At 41.8% G+C, this 19,343-nt stretch overlaps 1 protein-coding gene and 2 long non-coding RNA genes across 6 annotated transcripts in view; 2 read left to right on the top strand and 1 right to left on the bottom strand.

Annotated features, from left to right (window-relative positions):
- Positions 1 to 6,048, top strand: part of KLF13 (KLF transcription factor 13) — a 34,678-nt gene extending 28,630 nt beyond the window's left edge. Inside the window, exon 2 of the mRNA XM_068696348.1 lies at positions 243 to 6,048. Within this exon, the coding sequence (XP_068552449.1) occupies positions 243 to 535 (293 nt within the window). The 3' untranslated portion in view covers positions 536 to 6,048. The remainder of the gene's footprint in view (positions 1 to 242) is intronic.
- LOC137863306 (uncharacterized) overlaps positions 1 to 17,569 on the bottom strand; it is a 31,896-nt gene extending 14,327 nt beyond the window's left edge. For 3 of the 4 annotated variants that reach the window (XR_011100854.1, XR_011100855.1, XR_011100856.1), the window contains exons 1-4: positions 17,449 to 17,569; positions 14,406 to 14,510; positions 7,931 to 8,024; positions 1,681 to 1,755 (exon numbers count right to left, since the gene is read on the bottom strand). This is a non-coding gene — a long non-coding RNA (uncharacterized lncRNA). Of the gene's footprint in view, positions 1 to 1,680; positions 1,756 to 7,930; positions 8,025 to 9,270; positions 10,091 to 14,405; positions 14,511 to 17,448 lie in introns of those variants that run through there. The other variant, XR_011100857.1, reaches the window with a different exon arrangement.
- LOC137863309 (uncharacterized) overlaps positions 15,320 to 19,343 on the top strand; it is a 29,531-nt gene continuing 25,507 nt past the window's right edge. Inside the window, exons 1-2 of the long non-coding RNA XR_011100859.1 lie at positions 15,320 to 15,811; positions 18,136 to 18,232. This is a non-coding gene — a long non-coding RNA (uncharacterized lncRNA). The remainder of the gene's footprint in view (positions 15,812 to 18,135; positions 18,233 to 19,343) is intronic.

The raw sequence follows: 19,343 nt of genomic DNA, 5'->3' as shown, positions 1-19,343 counted from the left end.
GATCACAATCTCTGAAGATCCAGTTATTAAACAAGGTATCAATCGTTTGTCTCCAGCGCTTTTTAAAATGTTGGAACCCCACAGTGGCCTCCCTCTGCGGTGGAGAACGCCTCCACCTCCATCCATGTAGTGCTCAGTAGCATCTGCCTCACACCCAGCCTTTCTGTTCTAACTGCTCCATGTGAAAACCATGGATAACACTGCTGTGTCTCTTCTAATTATGCCATGTTCAATCCCTGCAGGTGAGCGGCCTTTTGAATGCAGCTGGCAAGAATGCAACAAGAAGTTTGCTCGCTCTGACGAGCTGGCGCGCCATTACCGCACTCACACTGGAGAAAAGAAGTTCGGTTGCCCGCTCTGTGAGAAACGCTTCATGCGCAGTGACCATCTGACAAAGCATGCCCGTCGCCACGCCAATTTCCACCCAAGCATGCTCAAGAGGCGAAGTGGAAGCAATTCAAGAACAGGGTCTGTCAGTGACTACAGCCGCTCAGATGCCTCAAGTCCTACAATTAGCCCTGCCAGTTCCCCGTAGACCTACCTGCACTGGATGTCAGCACTTTGCCTCTAATACTTAATGTGGAGTTTTGTTTGTGTTGCACATGTTTTAAAAACTCTGTCACTTCCCCTCCTCAATTTGTCCCTGCCCCCCACCTCTTTTTTTTTTTTTTTTTTTTTAATCAGTAAATAGCTGCCTCCCACTGCAATTTTCAGTCAGATTTTCTTTACCCAACCACACGAGTGGCCATTCTAACCTCATGGACAGATGGATTTACATGTTCTACTTAGTGACTCCTGCTGTCTCAGTATCCCATACATTTTACAACCATAACATATCCTCATGATTATTCTTTATAAGAAAAGGAGAAAATCTAAAAAAGAAAAAAAAAATCACCTCAGGTGTCAAAGTAGTTTTGTAAGACCAGATTGCACAACATGAGCATACATACACTTAGAAATCAACTGTGTTGGATTGTGTCCCCCTTCTCCTTTCTCAGGGATGGATATTTATGTTACACAATAACTACAATGAAGACACACCCTAACCGCAGCCTTATTATGTAAATATATTTGCACTCAGAAGCTTTTTGTTGGGTTCTTTCACACACTGGGGAAAAAATAAAAAACAAACAATACAAAAACCAAACCAGTACTGGAATATAGTACCAGACTCTTCCATTGTTTGTTTTCCTGGTTATACATCTACATTTGGGAGCACCCAGAGAGTTTTCTTTCTTCAAACTGCCCTCTGCTTTTGGTAGCAAGTCACCTTTTTGCTTCATGCTGAAGATGCTCCGAAACCAACTATTCCAAAAATCTTTGTGAAGTTGATAAACTACTACATTTTGTTTTATACCAGATAAAATTCTGAGAAAAAAATCTAAACACGATGCCTTAAGTAAATAACCTAAATCATGAGGAAACACATTTACACTGGGTAACACTGTATTGCAAGTGGCATGGAATCTCAGAGGCATTCTGTCTTCTCTCTCTCGCCAAGTCATTAAGCTATCTGTGCTGCCTGCTCAGTATGGGACCAACAGAATACTCAAACCAAACCACATTGACTTGAACAATTTTCTTTATCCTTTCCTTTTTCTTTTTTTTTTTTTTTTTAATGAACTATGGAAATAGCATAACTGAACCAATGCCCATCAAAATTTTTATCGAGGTACTTACCTACTGTACAGCTGTATGTTAGCAAGACAAATTGCTTAAGACAGTCTCTGTATCCTGTTGCATCACAGACATGGTCTGATAAAAGGAAGCGAAAATCATAAGGTATCTTCTGACTAGAATAAATACGCATTTTTAAGTGTTACAAAAAATGGCATTTTAGCTCAGCAGTCCTTCAAGTTTTGCAAAAAGACACATACCAGCATAAAGAAAGGATCTTCCATTTCTGAATAACTGCCTAAAAACAGAAAGGGAATCTTGGCTGTTTTTCAATAATTTTCAAATATTGGGCATAAAATAAAGCACTAGAAAGTAGATCTTTATGTTTTATATGGTAAAAAACAGCAAAAGACCAGAGCATTGTGATGTACTAGAGACTTCACTAGCAGCAAATATGCTTTCCTTGTTATGGCTGGCTCTGATGGTGCATATTATAAATTCAGGTCCTTTCGATTCTGGAATTTGGGGGAGGGGGGTGTTCTTGTTTTTACTGTTAAGTCTAAATTCAGTTAAGTGTAGCATGGTGAAAGAAAACTCTATATGCCAAATGTGCCATTTGATATCAAATTAATGCATCTGCATTCCAAATGAACTTGTATCATAATTGCTGCTTTGCATTGATAACAATTTCGCAAGTTTTTTTTTGTACTGTATATTAACTGTGAGAGGCTAATATAGAATCCTGAGTTGTTTCATGGGTACTTCCATAATATTTACTTTATTCCTAACTATATAGTTGTATGCATCAATACTTGCAGACAGTTAAAGTGCAGATATTTCAGTATTTTCTCATGTTCATTTACTTCAGATTCCACCTCTAGAAAACCACATTTTCCCCTTCTGAATTGGAAGTCATGCTAGGCACAATTCTACTGCCACATTTACAAAAAATGAAGTAATATTGCAGTTTTCTTTTTTGCTGCAAGAAGACGAGCATTGCTGAATTTGTGTGGCAAGTTGCCTAACCACTGCATAGTAGGGGAAAGCCAGATATGTTTACTTCCATAAGTTTATTTTCTTTTTTGAAATCTCATCTACTGAGATAAAAAATGGTGACAACTTTATGCTATTCAGGTAAGAGGAATTCACATTCCAATCATTTCTGTGACTGATCAAAGTGTTCTTGTGCTGTAGTTAGGAAAGAGGCGATTAAGATACCCAGCTAAAGGAATTTTACAGGTCAGCTGTGCCTTGTGCACATACTTCAAGTCATAAGCACATTTGTCATTATCATTACACCTTAATAGAGGGATAAGGGGGTGGAGGGGACACTAATATCAGCAGCAATCATAGGTTTTGTGTTTTGTTCTCAGTTTGGTGTAAAATCACCTTCTCCAGCAAGACCATCATTTAATCTGTAGCATGGGAAGAACCACTCCAGACCATCCATTTAGAGCATAATATTCACCACGAATCAGTAGATACATTACAATTTTATTTTTTTTTAAGCCTAGAGAAAGACATTCCTACCATGTTTTATTAGTACTAGGATTATGGGGACATAAAGGTTATGCAATAACCTATTCTGAGACAAGAACTAGTTAATCTTTAACTCAAGCAGTAAACTAAAGCATTTTATGCATTTTCCTCATAGAGATTACTAAGCTCCAAGGCTTTGTGGGGCAAAAACGACTGGGTCAAAGCTGAATTTCCAGTTCAGCCAATTCATCTAATAAAAAGGCTGGGAGACTACATATAAGCCAACATAGCTATGCTTTCAGGAAATTCTCTGAAATTTGCCTTTTTTTTTTTAATATTTTTTTTTGACATCTCAGCTGTAGGCACCTCAGAGTCTGTTTGGCTGACAGTCAAATTACCAAGTTTTAAAATCCTAGCTAGAGCTTCAGATATCTCCATTAAATGTTAAATAAATGATAGCTCTATGATCCAAAGATGAAGTCCAAACCACTAGTAGTTTTCACAAGTGAATGTGAAGAAAACTTCTCTCAGCATTCTGATATGGTAAACCAGCATTTGGGGGTTTCTAGCATCTTCTGGGAAGCAGAAACAGCAGTAAGGTCATAAGACTATTCACATGATTGCTTCTCTTAAATTTTACAGATATGAGAAGTCTGAACAGCTCAGATTATATTTTGAAATCTGGTTACTTACCCAAACTAACATCAGATTTTTACCGTTCTGTTGTTTCGCCCAGTTGTGTGGCCTAATCCAATCTTCTGGTTTAGCAGCAGGCACGACACCTGCAGGAAATAATTGCTCTGGCAACGTGCAAATCTTTTCACAGGTCTCCTAATTTGCCCATGTAATCTGTTGAGGTGGGTCCCCACAAACTACAAACTTGCTTTATTTTATTTTTCCTTTTGATTTCAGAGCACAGTAGCAGGTTTATTAATATTAAGAAAGCTCTGAAAGTTTGCTTTTTTCAAGCCATGATTCTAGCTTCCTCTCAGAGCTGAATTACCTTGCTGTAGAAAAAGGGTGCAAATTAAAGTCATCACCTTGCTACTATCATTCAGTTGAAACTATAGATGCTCACAATCTCTCCAAACTGTCAACTCAGATCTTTGCACTGGGTCAAGTTGTTAACTGTAGTACATGAACACAGGCAGAAATGAAAGGTATTAGTGTCCTCCAGAGTGCTAATCAATTTTTTACTGATACAAACTCATTCACCCCTTCCGTTAACCTCGTCCTACACAAAGGCCTGAAGTGCATTAATGGCCACATGAATTCCTCCTTCTTAGAAAGCAGTCCTGAAATCTAGGCAGCTAGATTTTATTGTGAGAATTGTTTGTATCTGCAGATTACTTGTTTCTTGCTTTTGTAATATGTGCATGGTATTTGTTTACATTAAATTACATAACTGCAAAGGTATATATTTATAACAAAACATCAGAAGCCTGTTTGATGGTAACACCTAATTCCTGTGCGTATCCTACCCTCTGTACTGCATTGATATTTGCAATAACTTTGAGCTCTGTGAGCCCTCTGTACATCTTTAAAACCTCATTACCTTCTGTCCAGAAGTTCAGTGCTTTTCTTGTTCCTTGCATCCAGACAGGAAAAGGCTGTCTGAGGAGCTTACCTGTTTCTAGCAATTCACATTCAAACATCTGAATGTTATCTGCAGTTCTCTGCCGTGAGTTCTAGGAATTTTAGTGTGAAATGCATTGTTGTTTTGAGGAATATGATTTATGAGTAAAGACTAAGGAAAATGAACTCTGCGTATTAAAGCTTGCCTATCCCTTGCCATTTGATTTACTAGTTTCACCAGGTGATGCCTACAAACTGACTTTCAGGTGCTCTTTTACTCCTTCACACCATCTTTTTGTCCATTGGGTGCTAACACATAGTCTATGTCAGTGAATGGTATGATGAACGTCTGTATATTTAACGTTTTGGGGGATAAAACTGTAGCCTTAGGCAGTAGAAAATAACTGTTATTCTTGTTTACCCTATAAACCAGAATACAGAATGCAAAAGCCCATCCACTGGCATAGGTTTTATACATATATGGATTTATATAAGCATATGCACATATATATATAAAATATGTGTATATTGTATAGTATGTGTGTGTGTATACATAAATATACAGAAGTGTGCATATACTACACACAGAATAACAAAGGGATGTCTACAGAGCAAAACTAGGTGTCCGTATCATTATGGCTAGAGATTGGTCTGAACCACAGTCCTGGATCCAAACACCATTGCCTTTAGAAAGTTTGCATCTGTTTTTTGAGATCTGTGGTTTAGTTTCATCTCTGGTTACAGCTGTAGTTACTTGTGTATATATGCATTCTGGGGGACGTGTGTGTGTGTGTGCGTGCGCACATGTGCTTATTCACATGTGTATGCCTCTGTGAGTGACAATATTTGTGCAAATGTGCACGTTTACGTACATACGTTCAGCCTTGGTAAACTGTAATGTTACTGGTGTCATCTTCTCTTGGACAGTTTTATCAACAGCACACGAATGCTTCCATGGTCACTTTTCAACTCTATAAATCACTACATTGAAGTATTATAGTTGTACAGTTATATGCTCATCTATTCTTGCTCTGCTGTAACTTTTTATGTATTTTGTACTGCATAGATTATATATTGTGATAATGTCTATACAACAACAGTAAAAAGGAAAAAAAGGAAAAAGGAAGAAAATTAACAGCTGTAAAGCATCGTCTTAACGTGTATGCATGGTTAGTGACGTTTACATTTTCCAAAATAAAAGTTATAATATGAAGTGTTGCCTTACCTATAATTTCATTTTCTGTATCAGTTAAAAAGCATCAACTAGGTAGTATTTCTGCTGTTAGTTTGAGGTTTGGTATGTTGTTTGTTGTCTTTGTTTAAATTTCAATCAGCGCTACTGTTTAAAACAGGATTTTTTTAAGCCATTGAGAAAAAGTTTGTGTGATGTTTGTTTTGTATTCTTCTTCAATACATATTTTAGAGCTGCATAGTGAAATTCCTTTCTCAAGGCTGGCATATACTCCATTTTTCTTTACAAGATAGTTACGGAATTAATATACACAAATTGAAGCTCAGAGTCAACCATCCTTTCTTTCAAAGCGTAGTTCCTTGCACATTTCTGATACCTTCTCCACAAATGGCAATGTCCTATCAAAACAGTTATAATTTAATCTCATAGTGCCCTGAAATGTTTTCTTACCTCATTTTAGAGATGATGAAATTGAAGCATAAGTGAGTGACTTCCTCAAAGATGTGAGGCTATTGCAGATACATGTCTTTGTCCTTCTTTGGAATTAACACCACACCCACAGGAAAACAATTTTGTGTGCTACAGTGATTAACTGTCTATGGAACATTACATCTGATTGCAAAAATAATTTGAAAGAGTAGACTACTATTGAAAGATGAAAGCTAAAATATCCTCACCAAGCCAGGGACAACTGTGGAAATTACTTTAAAATCAATATGTTTTCTTGTGTGGGGGTGATGAAAACTGTTCAGAGCAAGTGACTTGGAGAGGCGTTATCTTTAACAGCAGCCTTCCCCATGTGTTTATGGCTGTGTTGAACTGTCACTGCTATTCATTATCTCGGACCACGCGCCAGTTAGCTTGTACATCTCTATGTATCCACAAGCAACTGTTGTTCTATAATTTACACAAAGGAACTAGCTAAATCACATAAATGCTTAAATATGTTAATGCAGTATTTATGGGATCTTTATCTGGGAACACCATACTCTTCGGGCAGGCAGTGGATAGCTTTGACTCTATTAGCGAACCTCGCTGGAACAGAAGATAAAATGCCTGTGTCCAGCAGAAAACCACAGGCTTGTTTCATTCTTCTCGACAAACATTGGCATGATGTGGCTGCTGTCTGCTCATTCACAGTGTCATTGGTATAAATGGGAAATTCCAGGTTAGGAGAGTCCTTAGGCAAAAATTCTGGTAAACTAATACCAAAGTGTGCGTACTTCATTGTCCATCAGTCTGACTGTTGAACTTCTTCAGTTTCATATTAACTGAAGTAATTAACCCCACCGTGCTCCTGGCAGTCCTTCCCTTGAGTTTGCATCCTGGGCTGTCCTTTCACGGCATTCACATTTTAGTTCCATTTTTACCCCTTAGCAGGCAGGCTGTGCAGCTGCTTTAGAAGACTAATTGCTTTCTGCTACTTGGTTCCTATGGATAGGGACATTTCTGACTACTACCCCAACGCAGTTTTTGGCCACTTGCTCCATCTGAATTCACTGTTTGCACTAGATGGAAAGGTGGTGAGGTGCATTTTTTCACCGCTGCTGGAAAAAGTTGGTAATAGTCTCCTGCTCCTCTTCTCTATTAAAGAATAGGTCTGAACATTTTTGGAAATACAGGTTAAACAGTGCCTTTAAAGAGTTGTGTACTCGTGAAAATAGATTCTGAAAAATAGCACTTCCGAAGCCTTCCTACATGAAGGCTCCACCTCATGTTTGATAACAGAGGAACAGAAAAAGACCATTTTCTGAACTTTCTGGAAGGAGGAAAGGAGAAACAAATCCTTCTGAAAGGATATTCCTTCTCAGTCTGAGCATGGAGCTGTTGCCTTGGTTCCGTAATGTTACGTGCATCCCCACGCAGACACCCACACTGAAACATGTAACACATTCTCATCCACAAAAGAAACTGCTCCTCTTGGGTTGCTAAATATATGGGTTTCTGTCTTGCCTATGACTCAGCGCTCATCATCAGATGTTCATAGGCTTGGCAGCAGTCCATCAGTTCAGAAGAAAAGAGAAAATGCTATTAGAAGTAGGATGGGATTTTTATATTCACATTTACCTGTGTATGATTGCAGTCTCCAAAGCAGTTCACCTCAAGGTTCTTTGTGCCAGCGCCTCAAGGAAACACAGCCATGATGTGCCTTGCTATTTGACTGCAAGAGATTAAAGTGACAGAAATATAAATATACCATCAACAGAAAGATGGAGAAGAAAGGGAAGACAGGTTGAAATTAAAAAAAAAAAAAAAAAAAAAGATGAGGGAAATGAGACAAGCCAAGAGTTCCTAGCAGCTGACCAGAAGGGCTCCCATGGCACCAGAATACATGTGGGGCTTCCTAAAGAACTCCAGGGTGACCAGGCTGGGCAGCACCTCCAAATACTGGGGACCACAGCACCTTTTCTGTGAGCAGTAGAAAAGGGTCCTACATCAAAGAGTAATTCAAGTGGGCAATCACACGTCTAGCTAGCTACAGCGCATTGCTGGCACAGCTAAGAGTTTAACAAGGGACTTTTTAATAGCCTTCTCAATCCATACACAAGCCCAGGGTGGGGAGTCTGGATGCCCAGACATTTGGGCAGCAAGAGAGGGAAAGGGAAGCGTGAATGAACACTGGCTGTGGCAGTCAGCTTTGCGCTCTGGGCAGCACAGAGAGCAAGAGCACATTAAACAAATGTGGAGAAAAAAAGAGTGAAGAAGAGGGATCTGAGAAAACCTGAGTGAGGTTTTAGGCAGGAACAGGCCTCAAAGATCTATGAGCACTGCAAACAAAACCTAAACGCTTACATCTTAGTAATAACTCTGCCTCACCGAGAGCAAGCAGCTCTACAGCGTAATTGGTGCCTCATCATAATTGTAAATAAAGGACCAACCCGCCCAACCCGACTGGCACCGGCAGGAGTTAGTTACAATCTCTGGCTCCTGCTGGCAGGAACAAATGTTCAAGAGGCAGAGAGGGGTTGGCATCAGGGGCTGGGCTCTGAGAGGCTCCGAGGCGCTGCTGCTGGCAGGCCTGTGCCGAGCTGCCGCTTGCTCTCTGCGTCAGGGCCTAACCGCAGCGCGCCTGGGCCTGCCGAGCCGCTGCCAGGAGGAGCCTCCGGAGGCTGGCGCAAACACAGCCACGCTCGCAGCACATCCTCTGCCTCAGACCACACTGCTTGCTACCGCTTCCCTCGCAGGGGCTAAATCCGGGCACCACCCTTTCTGTCGTGCTGTCTGTAGGCATGACATTAGGGTCATGCTGTCCCCGAGCCCACACGTCACACCTTTACCACCCTGTCACCCCCAGCACAAGTACCGTAGCAAGCCAGTAGTAGTGGGCACAGAAATACTAACATCAGAAAGCCAATATTGTACTTCCAAGGACAACTAAAGGCTTGGAGCCTGCCCTTCTGTCTCACCTGTGTTGGCAAGAAGTCAGCTGGAAGGGAGAACTGAACCGGACCCTATTTTCCATGTTCCTCAGACTGCAGGAGAAAAAGACCACTGAAGAGTTACACGGGTATCCTGAAGTGCTGCCATTCTAGGATTTGTCTCTTAAAGCTTGCCATCACCAACTTAAGCACTGCTTTGCAAATACAGATAAGATTTACGTTCCCTGCCTGTTGTGAGCTGAGTTAGATTCAGGCTGTGTCTAACACGTCGAGATGTCCAAGCTAACTCCGGAGGTGATTCAGCAATACTAACGTGACACTGCTTGGACTGACAAACAGCCCTCAGCTCACTGGGCAGAGCATCATCTCAATGCAGTTGTGGTTACACCGCCCAAGCCGGCTGGTTCTGAGCTAACCCAGGGATCCTTCCCAAGGCCTACCCTGTATAACCTGGACATGGCCAAGGGGAAGGTGCAGGATGCCCAGAGGGTGGACAAGAGGACACCAATGAGAAAGAAAGGCCAGCTGAAGGCCAAGAGAGAGGTGTGCTGGCCAGGCAGAGAGCTTCAGTGTAATAGGAGGAATGAGACGAAAAAATGTGGGAAGCAAATCAATAGTGCAATAAATGGGGAATGTGAGATTAAGAGGAGGAAGATTGGTGTAGAAAAAGGAGAAAGGATAGGGTAGGACAATTCTGTATCCTTTTACATAGAGAAAAAGAAAGGGATAAGGTGCAAGATCCAAAAGGAGGTCTGGGGGAAGGAGCACGATAGCTCCTGCGGTGGCATTCCCAACAGACTGGACACTGAGCTGTGCGAGCACATAACAAATAGCACGATGCATCTTTAAGAGCCCGATGTTTGTATTTTCCCATGCTCTCATATTGCTGAGATAACTTACTGAGTCATTGCTCTGATCCTGGAGACAAACGGAACAGGCACAAAACATAACAAAACAATAGCAACGGGAAGAGAGAAATCCCTCCCTCCCTCCCCGTTCACCACACACGCATTTAACGTCAGCCATCCCTCAAAGCCTCCCAGCGGCAGAGAAGCACGGGGCAGGCTGATGGCGCTGCGTGGCGCACGTGTTTCGAATCAAGGTCACCTTCTCCACCACTGCACGAACAGCTAAAAACGTGAAAGCTGCAATTGCCAGCCTCCAGTCTGGTGCTTGTAAATATTGTATCCAGTCTCCTTGGCTAAATGGCTTTTCCACAGAGAGTGAGCTGCAGCAGGAATTCGCTAGCTTTTTAACTTCAAAGCTTTTCACTTCAAAGACCCCGCACTTTTTCTCTTAAGCTTCGTGCCCCACCCTCTGCAAAAACGATGGCAGTTTGGGACTCTCAAAATGCCACATTGGGAAGCTCACAGACTGCAGCCTAACTTTCCTACTACACTTCTAAAAGTCAGCATCACAACCGTGATCTCCCCAGATGGGAGTAAGGAAATGGGCACCCCCTCAAGCAGCCTGCCCCCAGCCCAGGCTGCACCACGACTTCCTATACCAAAAGGCAGAATCACCACTGATCGAGCAAAGGGCATTTTCTTTGTTTCTAACCTGTGCTGAGAACTTTCTCATGCGCTGTGGTATTACAAGACAATGAGGCCCCACAGAGTCACAGAGGTTTGGTTTAAAACATGGCCTTTGGGTTGACTCTGGAATTAGTCAAAAACAACTCCAAGCTTTCCCACTACAGGGCTGCTGTTCAAACTGCAGTTTTCAGCCCCCTAGAAAGAGTAGGATGGTTCGTCAAGAAGGCGACAGAAGAAAATTTAGTTTGGGATCGGCACTCCCTCCTCACCACCTCTGCAGTGAGCCCAGCGCTGGGCACCCCATGAGGGCCCCTGCAGGACAGCCTCGGGCAGAGGGCTCTGAGCAGCCACAGCACGGCCGGGCTTCTGCACAGCAAGAAGAAGTCTGAAGACCGGGTAAGGGATGGATGGTTCCCCCTTAATGCGCCCTCGCACGCAGCTGGACTGAATCACCCAGCTGAGGAAACAGAGGCGAGCCCAGGGAACCCTGTGAGGGTGGGACCGCCCAAACAGCAGGATCGGGTGAAGAAATCGGGGCTGGCTGCTGGCTTCCCTGCAAGGAACCTTCCATTAAGGCTCCGCTGGATATTTTTGGACTCCAGCTCTCTATTTTTAGGAGGGACAATTAATGCAGAAGGAAATAAGGAAGGAAAATATCAAGCTTTGAGTCCAAGAATGGGAAAATTTGTATTCTCCACAAAATTGTCCACTGTGATTAAGGAGGAGTAAAAAGGAAAGGAAGGGTTATATTTCATGAGTAAAAATATGCTACAAATCACTGTAAAAATTGTACGTTACATGGTGTTTGCTAAGAGACAGGAAGCATTTCTGGAAGGCAGCATTTCACCACTTAACTGCTATTAAAGAGGAGTGAGTGCCCGGCTTTACAACACAGCTGTGCCCTGGCCGTGTTTTTGTAGAGCTGTCAGCTGTGCAGAGGCTGCTGGCATCTCAGCATGTTGTGATCCCGCCTGGGGAGGGGCTGGCTGCGACCTTGAGAACAACTGGCACGGGCCGTGCCCAGCTCTCTGCATGAAGTCAGTAAGAGAAAAATCACAGTCAAGTTGCTTAATGCCCTCGCCATCTGCTAGAAAACCCCGTGAGCCACATGTAACACCCATCGCAGTGTGGCTGTATTATTCTACGAAACGTGGAAATATTTTCTGACATGAAAAAGCAGGTCCTTAAAATAACCTGCCTGAAACACGATGGAACAACACGTGCAATGCTTTTGAAATTCAGCTATTATTTTACTGATAACAGTGGTTTAGATTCACGTCCCTCAGCCTTACAACACAGACTTGAACTGGTATTAATGTCACCACTGCCTGCAGAAGAAAAAAATCTGAGTTTTCCCTCACTCTTCTTTATCTCCATCTTCAATTCTCATCTCTTTCCAAACAGGAACTGCTTCAGAGCAGGGCCTCCTTGCCTGCCTGCTCAGCATCTGCAAAGCACCTTGCAGTCAGTACAGACCCAAGTGTCATCGTCACCCGCCTCCAAGGAGAAACTCTGGCTCCTTACCACCCAACCACAACCCACACTCACCATTAGACACACTTTTTTCTACCGTAGGGGTCACCTTATTTTAGACCGAGCCCAGCTTGTAAATTCCTGACACCACAGGGAACATTTGTGTGAAACACCTAACAGCAGCAGAACATGGCAGGAGGCAGCAGTCAAACAATACCTAAAACTGTACCTCCCTCTTAGGTGCCTCTAAAAAGAGTTGGCTCTTCACTTCGGGAAGTATCACACAAAAATATCTCTTTTCAACTTGGAACTGCCATTTTCTCTAAGCAAGACTGAGGGCTGGGAAGGGATGGAGCTAGAAAAAATCCCTGGGAATTAATACTATTTCCTAATCATACCTGTCCTGCCTGATAAACACTTGCCCCATGCCCCTAATTAGACAGAACCTCTTTGCAAACCCACTGGCTGAGGAGCTGTTTATTTCTAAGCCAGGGAGATGGAGGTCAGCTCTGAAGAGTTACAAACCAATTGGGAGAATAATGATGTACTACAGAGTGTCTTTTGTAATGAATACTCTTTCTAATTTCAAAGGGGTTTGCAGACGTGAATGAGACTGTGATGAGTGTTTGAACTACTCACTGCTAGCCACGTTTAAATTATATGAAGCACTATACAGTAAAAGTTAAGCTGAAGCATTTATATTTCGTATGTGTCCAATTACTTTTGATAATGAAGTGTTAGAGCAGTATTGTCTAGAAATCTCAGAAGCCCAGATTCATAAGATATTTATGATAGAGCTAATGAGCTTCTGGCTTCTCTGATAATTTCCTCAAAAAAGCAGGTCACTGTATGAACAGCAGCAGCTAAAAGCAAAGCAGACTGGCTGTGGTACAGGTTTAATCAGCAGTAAGATACACAGTCACCGCCTAGCTGTCCAAATCTAAGCCCCACACACAGCAAATACCAACAAGGCAATCCGAGAGCAATAGCTGTCATTGCCACACAGGAAATAAGCTGACGGAGCTCACCCAGTGCTCAGGTGGTTACTCAGTGAGTCACTGCTGCCGACACCCATGGCTACCCCACAGACACACACACGGAGCACTGTCTGGAAACAGCTTTCCTTTTCTTCATAATTTCAAAAGTTAAAAGCTTTCTTTAAAGAAGGAAAGCATTATTTTTTAAACAAACCTCCTGCCAACATTTGAAATCCCCCAGATAGCACACGTGCCAGCTTTCTGTTTTCCCGGAATATTGTGCAGAAGCCATGAAGCCAATAACAGGTTTTGCAACCAACCGATACCACACTAAATTCATGATACTCCTTCTGTTCACATAACTGATGTTAACTGGAGAACGTTACCTATCAGCACTGCGGAGAGAGACACAGGAGTTTTCCCCTGCAGTTACATCCCCGTCATTTCTGAACCCCAGTGCTGTGTGCTTGCCTTCAGGTTCCGTCCTAGAGCAGACACAACATATCCTGATGGCCTGGATGAGAAGCCGGACTTCAAATCTAACTGGACTCTTCTGTATTATATTTATCCAGGTGCCAAAACTAGCGTGCTGGTGGTACGTACAAGCACCAGGAAATGGATATAAGTTGCAGTCATGAAGCTCTACTGAGCCATCAGCATTCAACCTGGGGCCGGAGCGCCTGGTGGCATCAGGGCAGCTTCCAGCCAAACAGCCAGCAGGGACAGAGCAGGTGGCAGGCACGGAGCTGACGGCAGCATCTGCCTCAGGAGGAGCACGGTTCAAGGCAATGTAATTTCAAACAGCGTGGACACTGACTTGTGGAAGTCAGGAAAGGGACAGCATCACCCGTGAGGGTTAGCAGAAGGTTTTGTGAGGCCAGGGTGGGTGCTTGTTCTCTCCTTAACCATACCAAAGAGCTTACTTGCTGTTCCTACACATCCTGCATTGGCAGGGCCTTATGCAGGCAGTTCTCGCAGGTCTACCTGCAGTAAATCTATTCACTTACTAATTTACACCTATTAGTAACTGGGTCCTACACTAGCCACTGCCATTTGGCCCATCTCCTTCCTACTACTTATTTCAATTAATTGATCAGGGTTTTTATTATAATTGGCAGGTGAAGTCTAACGTGTGAGATTCTGCATTTCAAAAGAACTTGGACATGCCATAACTTACATGCTGTTGAACCTTGCATAAGAGGTACAGTTTGTTAGGTCTCCTTTGCTTTCATTCCAGTCACTCCAACAGTTTCCAACCTTTGCATAATCCGAGGATGATTTGCTGTAGAACGAAGAAATTGAGTTCACTATTACTCTGCACAGCACTGAGATGTTTTTTTCTATTAGTGTGGTTCTGTGATCTCCCTGAATGAACAGAGTGACTTAACATTTTCCCGCACAGACAGGCAGTGTAAATTGCAAGTGTAAAATGGGGCAGGGAGAGGGAGGCCAGGGATCATGTAGGGATATCTCCAAGCCCTGGAGCTCAGATAGCCACCACGGCCTTTGCTTCACCAGTCAGGTTTCTCTTAGGTCTTACATTGCATATAGGTAGACATTTGTAATAACTGATTTTTGTCCTTTTCTAGTTTTAGATTCACAGCACCTTCTGAGCTCAGATCAACCCTTTGGCAAGTCTTGTTAAACATTACTGTTAGTTCCAGGCATAGCCCTGTAAGGTCTGTCAATTCTCCCCAAAGCCTTCATTGTCCCTCCCAGAGATACACACCTGGCACAACAGCCACAGTTTCTGCTTTTGTTTTGGGATCCTTCTGTCCCTCTGACTTCTCCATCTCTGGCTTTTACCTTGTTTTTAGATTATTGACCTCGAAGGGCAAACTGCAATGTACTCCCCATTTATGCTACATAGGCCCCTGAGCTGTGGCTCATACTTCCCACCTGGCAGTTGTGGTGCAGGTACTTTCGGTGGTGCAGTTCCGTTGTCACCAATCGTCTTTACACCAAAATAGGGCAAGGGAGACTCAACCCCTACAACAGGGAGGAAAAAACACATTTTCCCCACATGACTGGTACTTACTCTAGACCTGTGTTAGCTATGCACTACTTCCATTTTGCTTCCTTTAGCACTATTACCAGCTTTATCTGTGCCTAGCATCTAAGTAAGGTGGAGACTGGAGAAAAGGTTCCCAAATTATTCCTTTAAAATGCATCCTGAATCACTTCCTTTTTTTTTTTTTTTTTTTTTTTTTTTTTTTTTTTTTAGAAACGTTGTAATGAATAAAAATGTTGCAATGCTAAAAGTAGAGGGAGTCTTTCAAACGTGGTGACAACTCAGTGATACACAGATTTGATCAAAGAGACCATCGAAAGATCGGAAGTAGAACATGAAGAAAAGCCCGTGGAGGTACAGGGCAGATGTAAAAACTGAAGACCAGAACTAGATGCAATGAAGAACAACTCAGAAATGATTAGTAAAGAATTAAGATCAAATAATAAAGGGTAAGAACAGTGAGAAATGAAAACACCTCCAGTGAGGTTGAGCAATCAGTAACTGCTTCATTGGAGAAGGGTTCAGCTGCAAAGTATAGCCACATGTTATGAAGAAAGCTGTGCTTTTTTAACGTAAGTATCAAGTAAAACCAAGTTTGCACTTACATTTAATGTTGTAAAAATCCTTTTTAGTTGTCATTGTTTTCAGGCTAGTTATTTACTGAAACATTTGCAGTATTATATTCGAGTCAGATAAGCAGTATATTATATCCTATTTAACTGTTCTGGCTACAGAGCTGCCCTCCAGTGCTAGGGGCAAAGCTTACCTGATGAGTAATCTTTCCTGCAATTTATCAATCTCAAATCTCAAGGTTTAGACTTTTTGACTCATGGGAACTCAAAAAAAAAAGCTCCTTTTTAGAAATGTTTTCCACTTACTCATGAAGTTTGACTGAGCCATCTGTATAAAATGCAAATGAATGAAAAATAAGAGAAATAAAAAATCTTTCCTGTAGCAAAGATACTACTTCTACATTTAAACAACATTGCTAGTAAATTAATGTACTTTTTTTTTTTTTTTTTTAAATAGGATCTAAAGTTACCAGAAAACAAACAAACAAACAAAACTATAAATGCTAGTTAGTCCATGAGGAAAACAATACCACAGAAGAAAAATGGAATCGCTTGCATCAATGCCAACAGGCTGAGGAGAATTCCTTTTTATCAGCACTCTGCAGATGTGGGCTAGTTCCTCTTCTTTCATTAACAAATCTGACTTTCACTCTATGCCATTAGAATGAGCATCCATCACCAGTTTTCTGTGCAGCCAGTGGTACATAACACCAGCAGTGCTTCCTGCATCCCCACAGCAGGATATCAGCGGATGGTAACTGGTAACAGTTGTCAGGGAGGACTCTGTGGTTATGCAGCAAGCAAACCACCCATGAAGGAGGCTCACCCAAAGCCCAGCCATTTTACAGTACTGCCCCCAAAGAAGCTATTATTTACTAGCACCATTTTTCCTGTTCAAACCTTCTTACAGAAGAGATTAGAGACAAGCAGTATAAATTACAATGCTATTTTCAAAACTTCTGTATTGACTGAGTATTCCTCCGGAGTATTTCTGAGTAAAAAGGAAACATATAACTAGCACAGGCTGAGGGAATCTGAGCGTTTGGATTTTGGTTAGGATGCTTATCAGGAAAGACAACCAATGCTAGATTTCAACACATGCTGCCTTACTTCTCTTTACTGTCCTTTCCCCAGGGAAGTCCTGAAGTGTTTCTTGAGTGTAAATTCCAGTTCTGCAAACTAATCTGCCTTGTTTTTTCCTGCAACACTGTTGGAGTTGATATAGCTCTAGAAGGATGCAGAAATCTGATCATACTGAACAAATTCCATGACTGTAGCCTCTAAATTGATACAAAAAGAGGACAGATGAATTATTTTGTGTACCACTGCAATAAAGGTAACACAATGCCAGCATCAATCAGCCAGGCAGAGAAGTTTAATATTACAATGTCCTTATATATAAGACCCATATTCCTTAAAACTAGCATTTAAAGCTATGTCCACAAATAGCTCTACTAAATAGTCCAAGGGTTTGTATTTCAAAATATTTCTGGTTCAAACAGCAATGTAGTTTGCTTAAGAAACAGATTTATAAAGTGCTTTAGACATACCACATGCAGACCAAGATTTTTAGTTGCTACTGTTGAAGAGCTTAATTTTTCATTTTATTTGATTTTTAAGCAAGTTTAGGTACTTACTTTCAGCTTGTGCTTGGGTTAGCAGATAGAAGGATAATTTTCTACCCTTGCACCCTTCCTTCTCTGGCTATTACTCCATCTTCTCTCCCATCAGAAGGATATGTTTTATAACGTGGCTGGACCGTATGATCCTGTGGCTTGCTGACATGGGAGGCGGTCCTGCAACTCTCCTCCCCTTCTTCTGAACTCCAAATGCTTCCTTTGTGCCAGTGCCGGTATTCACATTACCCCACAATGAGCTGGTTTAAGAAGTCAAGTCAATAGAAAACTATCACAAGAAATACTGTTTTATAGGCGCTACACTGTCTGACATAGAGGAAGCTCTCTTAACATGGGGAAGCTCTCTCAGTTTGCAGTTCTTCAAGTTGCACACTGATTTCTTTTCTTGTGACAGTCCTAAACCTTCTCCCCTGTCTGGTAGCAGTGTTTCCATGACTGCTGGTCAGAAGATGGAGACAGATGTAAAGCTATTAAACTTCAGAGAAAATTTTATTTGAACATCTCTACTATTTGTTTTGGGAAGAGCAATGATCTCCGAGCAGCATTAGTGCTCTTCTAAGCCATTCCTTTTGTAATACTCAGCACAGTTAGTCTGGTCGTATCAGTCAAGAAGACTCTTCAGCAAATGCATAGATCTGAGCAGTTCCATAACCCCCGCTGATCCTTATCTTCTTTTCTGCCTATTAGGTCCAGTACATTTGCATGAGGAATAAAGGAAATCCTAATGGCAGGCTGGCACATTAATAGATGGAAGCAGATGGAACCTTTGAGAACTGCAGAACAGGTAGGTGTGTTGAAAGGTTTTGATTTTTGTTTTGGAAATTATTTTATCACTGATTTATCCCCAATTCAAAGAGGTTGTTAAACAACAACTACTGAAGGTAATGGTGTAATGTGAACATAGGCAAAATAATGAAGTGGTTAAGATGGAATTTTAATCAAGAATGAAATAAGGGTGAAATCAAAACAAAACAAAACACTGTATTGTGTTAGAGAAAATAGGCCCTTTCAAAACTTTTTAGCTTACTTGAAAAGATTAGGTGTTTAACATTTTGCCACCAATCCAGTGTCTCAGAGGAGGGCCAGCCCTACCCTATCATATAATTTTATCAATCACGGGGGAAAAGTACTTAAAAGAATTACTATCAAAAGATTACATGATAGGGTGCTAGTACAGATTGCTCAGTAAAAATCAAAAACCAAACAAACCATATGAGCTTGATACAATTAAGTCAGACATTTAGGAAAAATTAATGCACACCCTTAGCTACTCACCAGATGGAGGTCTTTAGCTCAGGAAGTAAGAAATCTGAAAAAGACTAGGTCAAAGAGCAGCTGGATGAGAGTTCTTTGCACATCTTATACCCAAAAAGACTAAAAACGTCTTTGAGAATAAACATACAATTATTTTCTGTTAGGGAAGCTGGTACTGAAACTTAAAAACTATCAATTCTTACATAGAGTCAGAGACTAATTCAGAAGAAAGGCTGCGATGATTGACTCACCTCCTACCACAGCCTGCAGTGGGATCTGTCTGAATTAACTCTTGTTGAATCTGGAGTGTATTTTAGAAAAAACCTTTCAGTCTGATTCAGGTACCTACAGATCAAGGGAGATGCTAAAAAGCTGGAGGAGAGTCAAAGCATGGGCATGGGAAAGGTTGTAGAACTGGAGATACACCTTTGCAACACCCTCGGAAAGCTCAGGCTATTTAACTTGACACAGAGATGGTTAAGGAATGGCCCCGTCACAGGGTACAAGCACTTCAAGGGCAACAAACTACTCAGGAGCGAAATGAGATCCAAAGGCATTAGCTTACTGTGCAAATTTGTGTTAGAAACAAAAGTTCTTAAAGAAATGGTTAATTAATGAACGGTCATTTCTAGGCCTGAATT

This window comes from Anas acuta, chromosome 12, assembly GCF_963932015.1.
Source record: "Anas acuta chromosome 12, bAnaAcu1.1, whole genome shotgun sequence".
NCBI classification, from domain to species: Eukaryota; Metazoa; Chordata; class Aves; order Anseriformes; family Anatidae; genus Anas; species Anas acuta.
The sequence above is the reverse complement of the archived record's forward strand: the minus strand, read 5'-3'. Positions and strand labels throughout refer to the sequence as shown.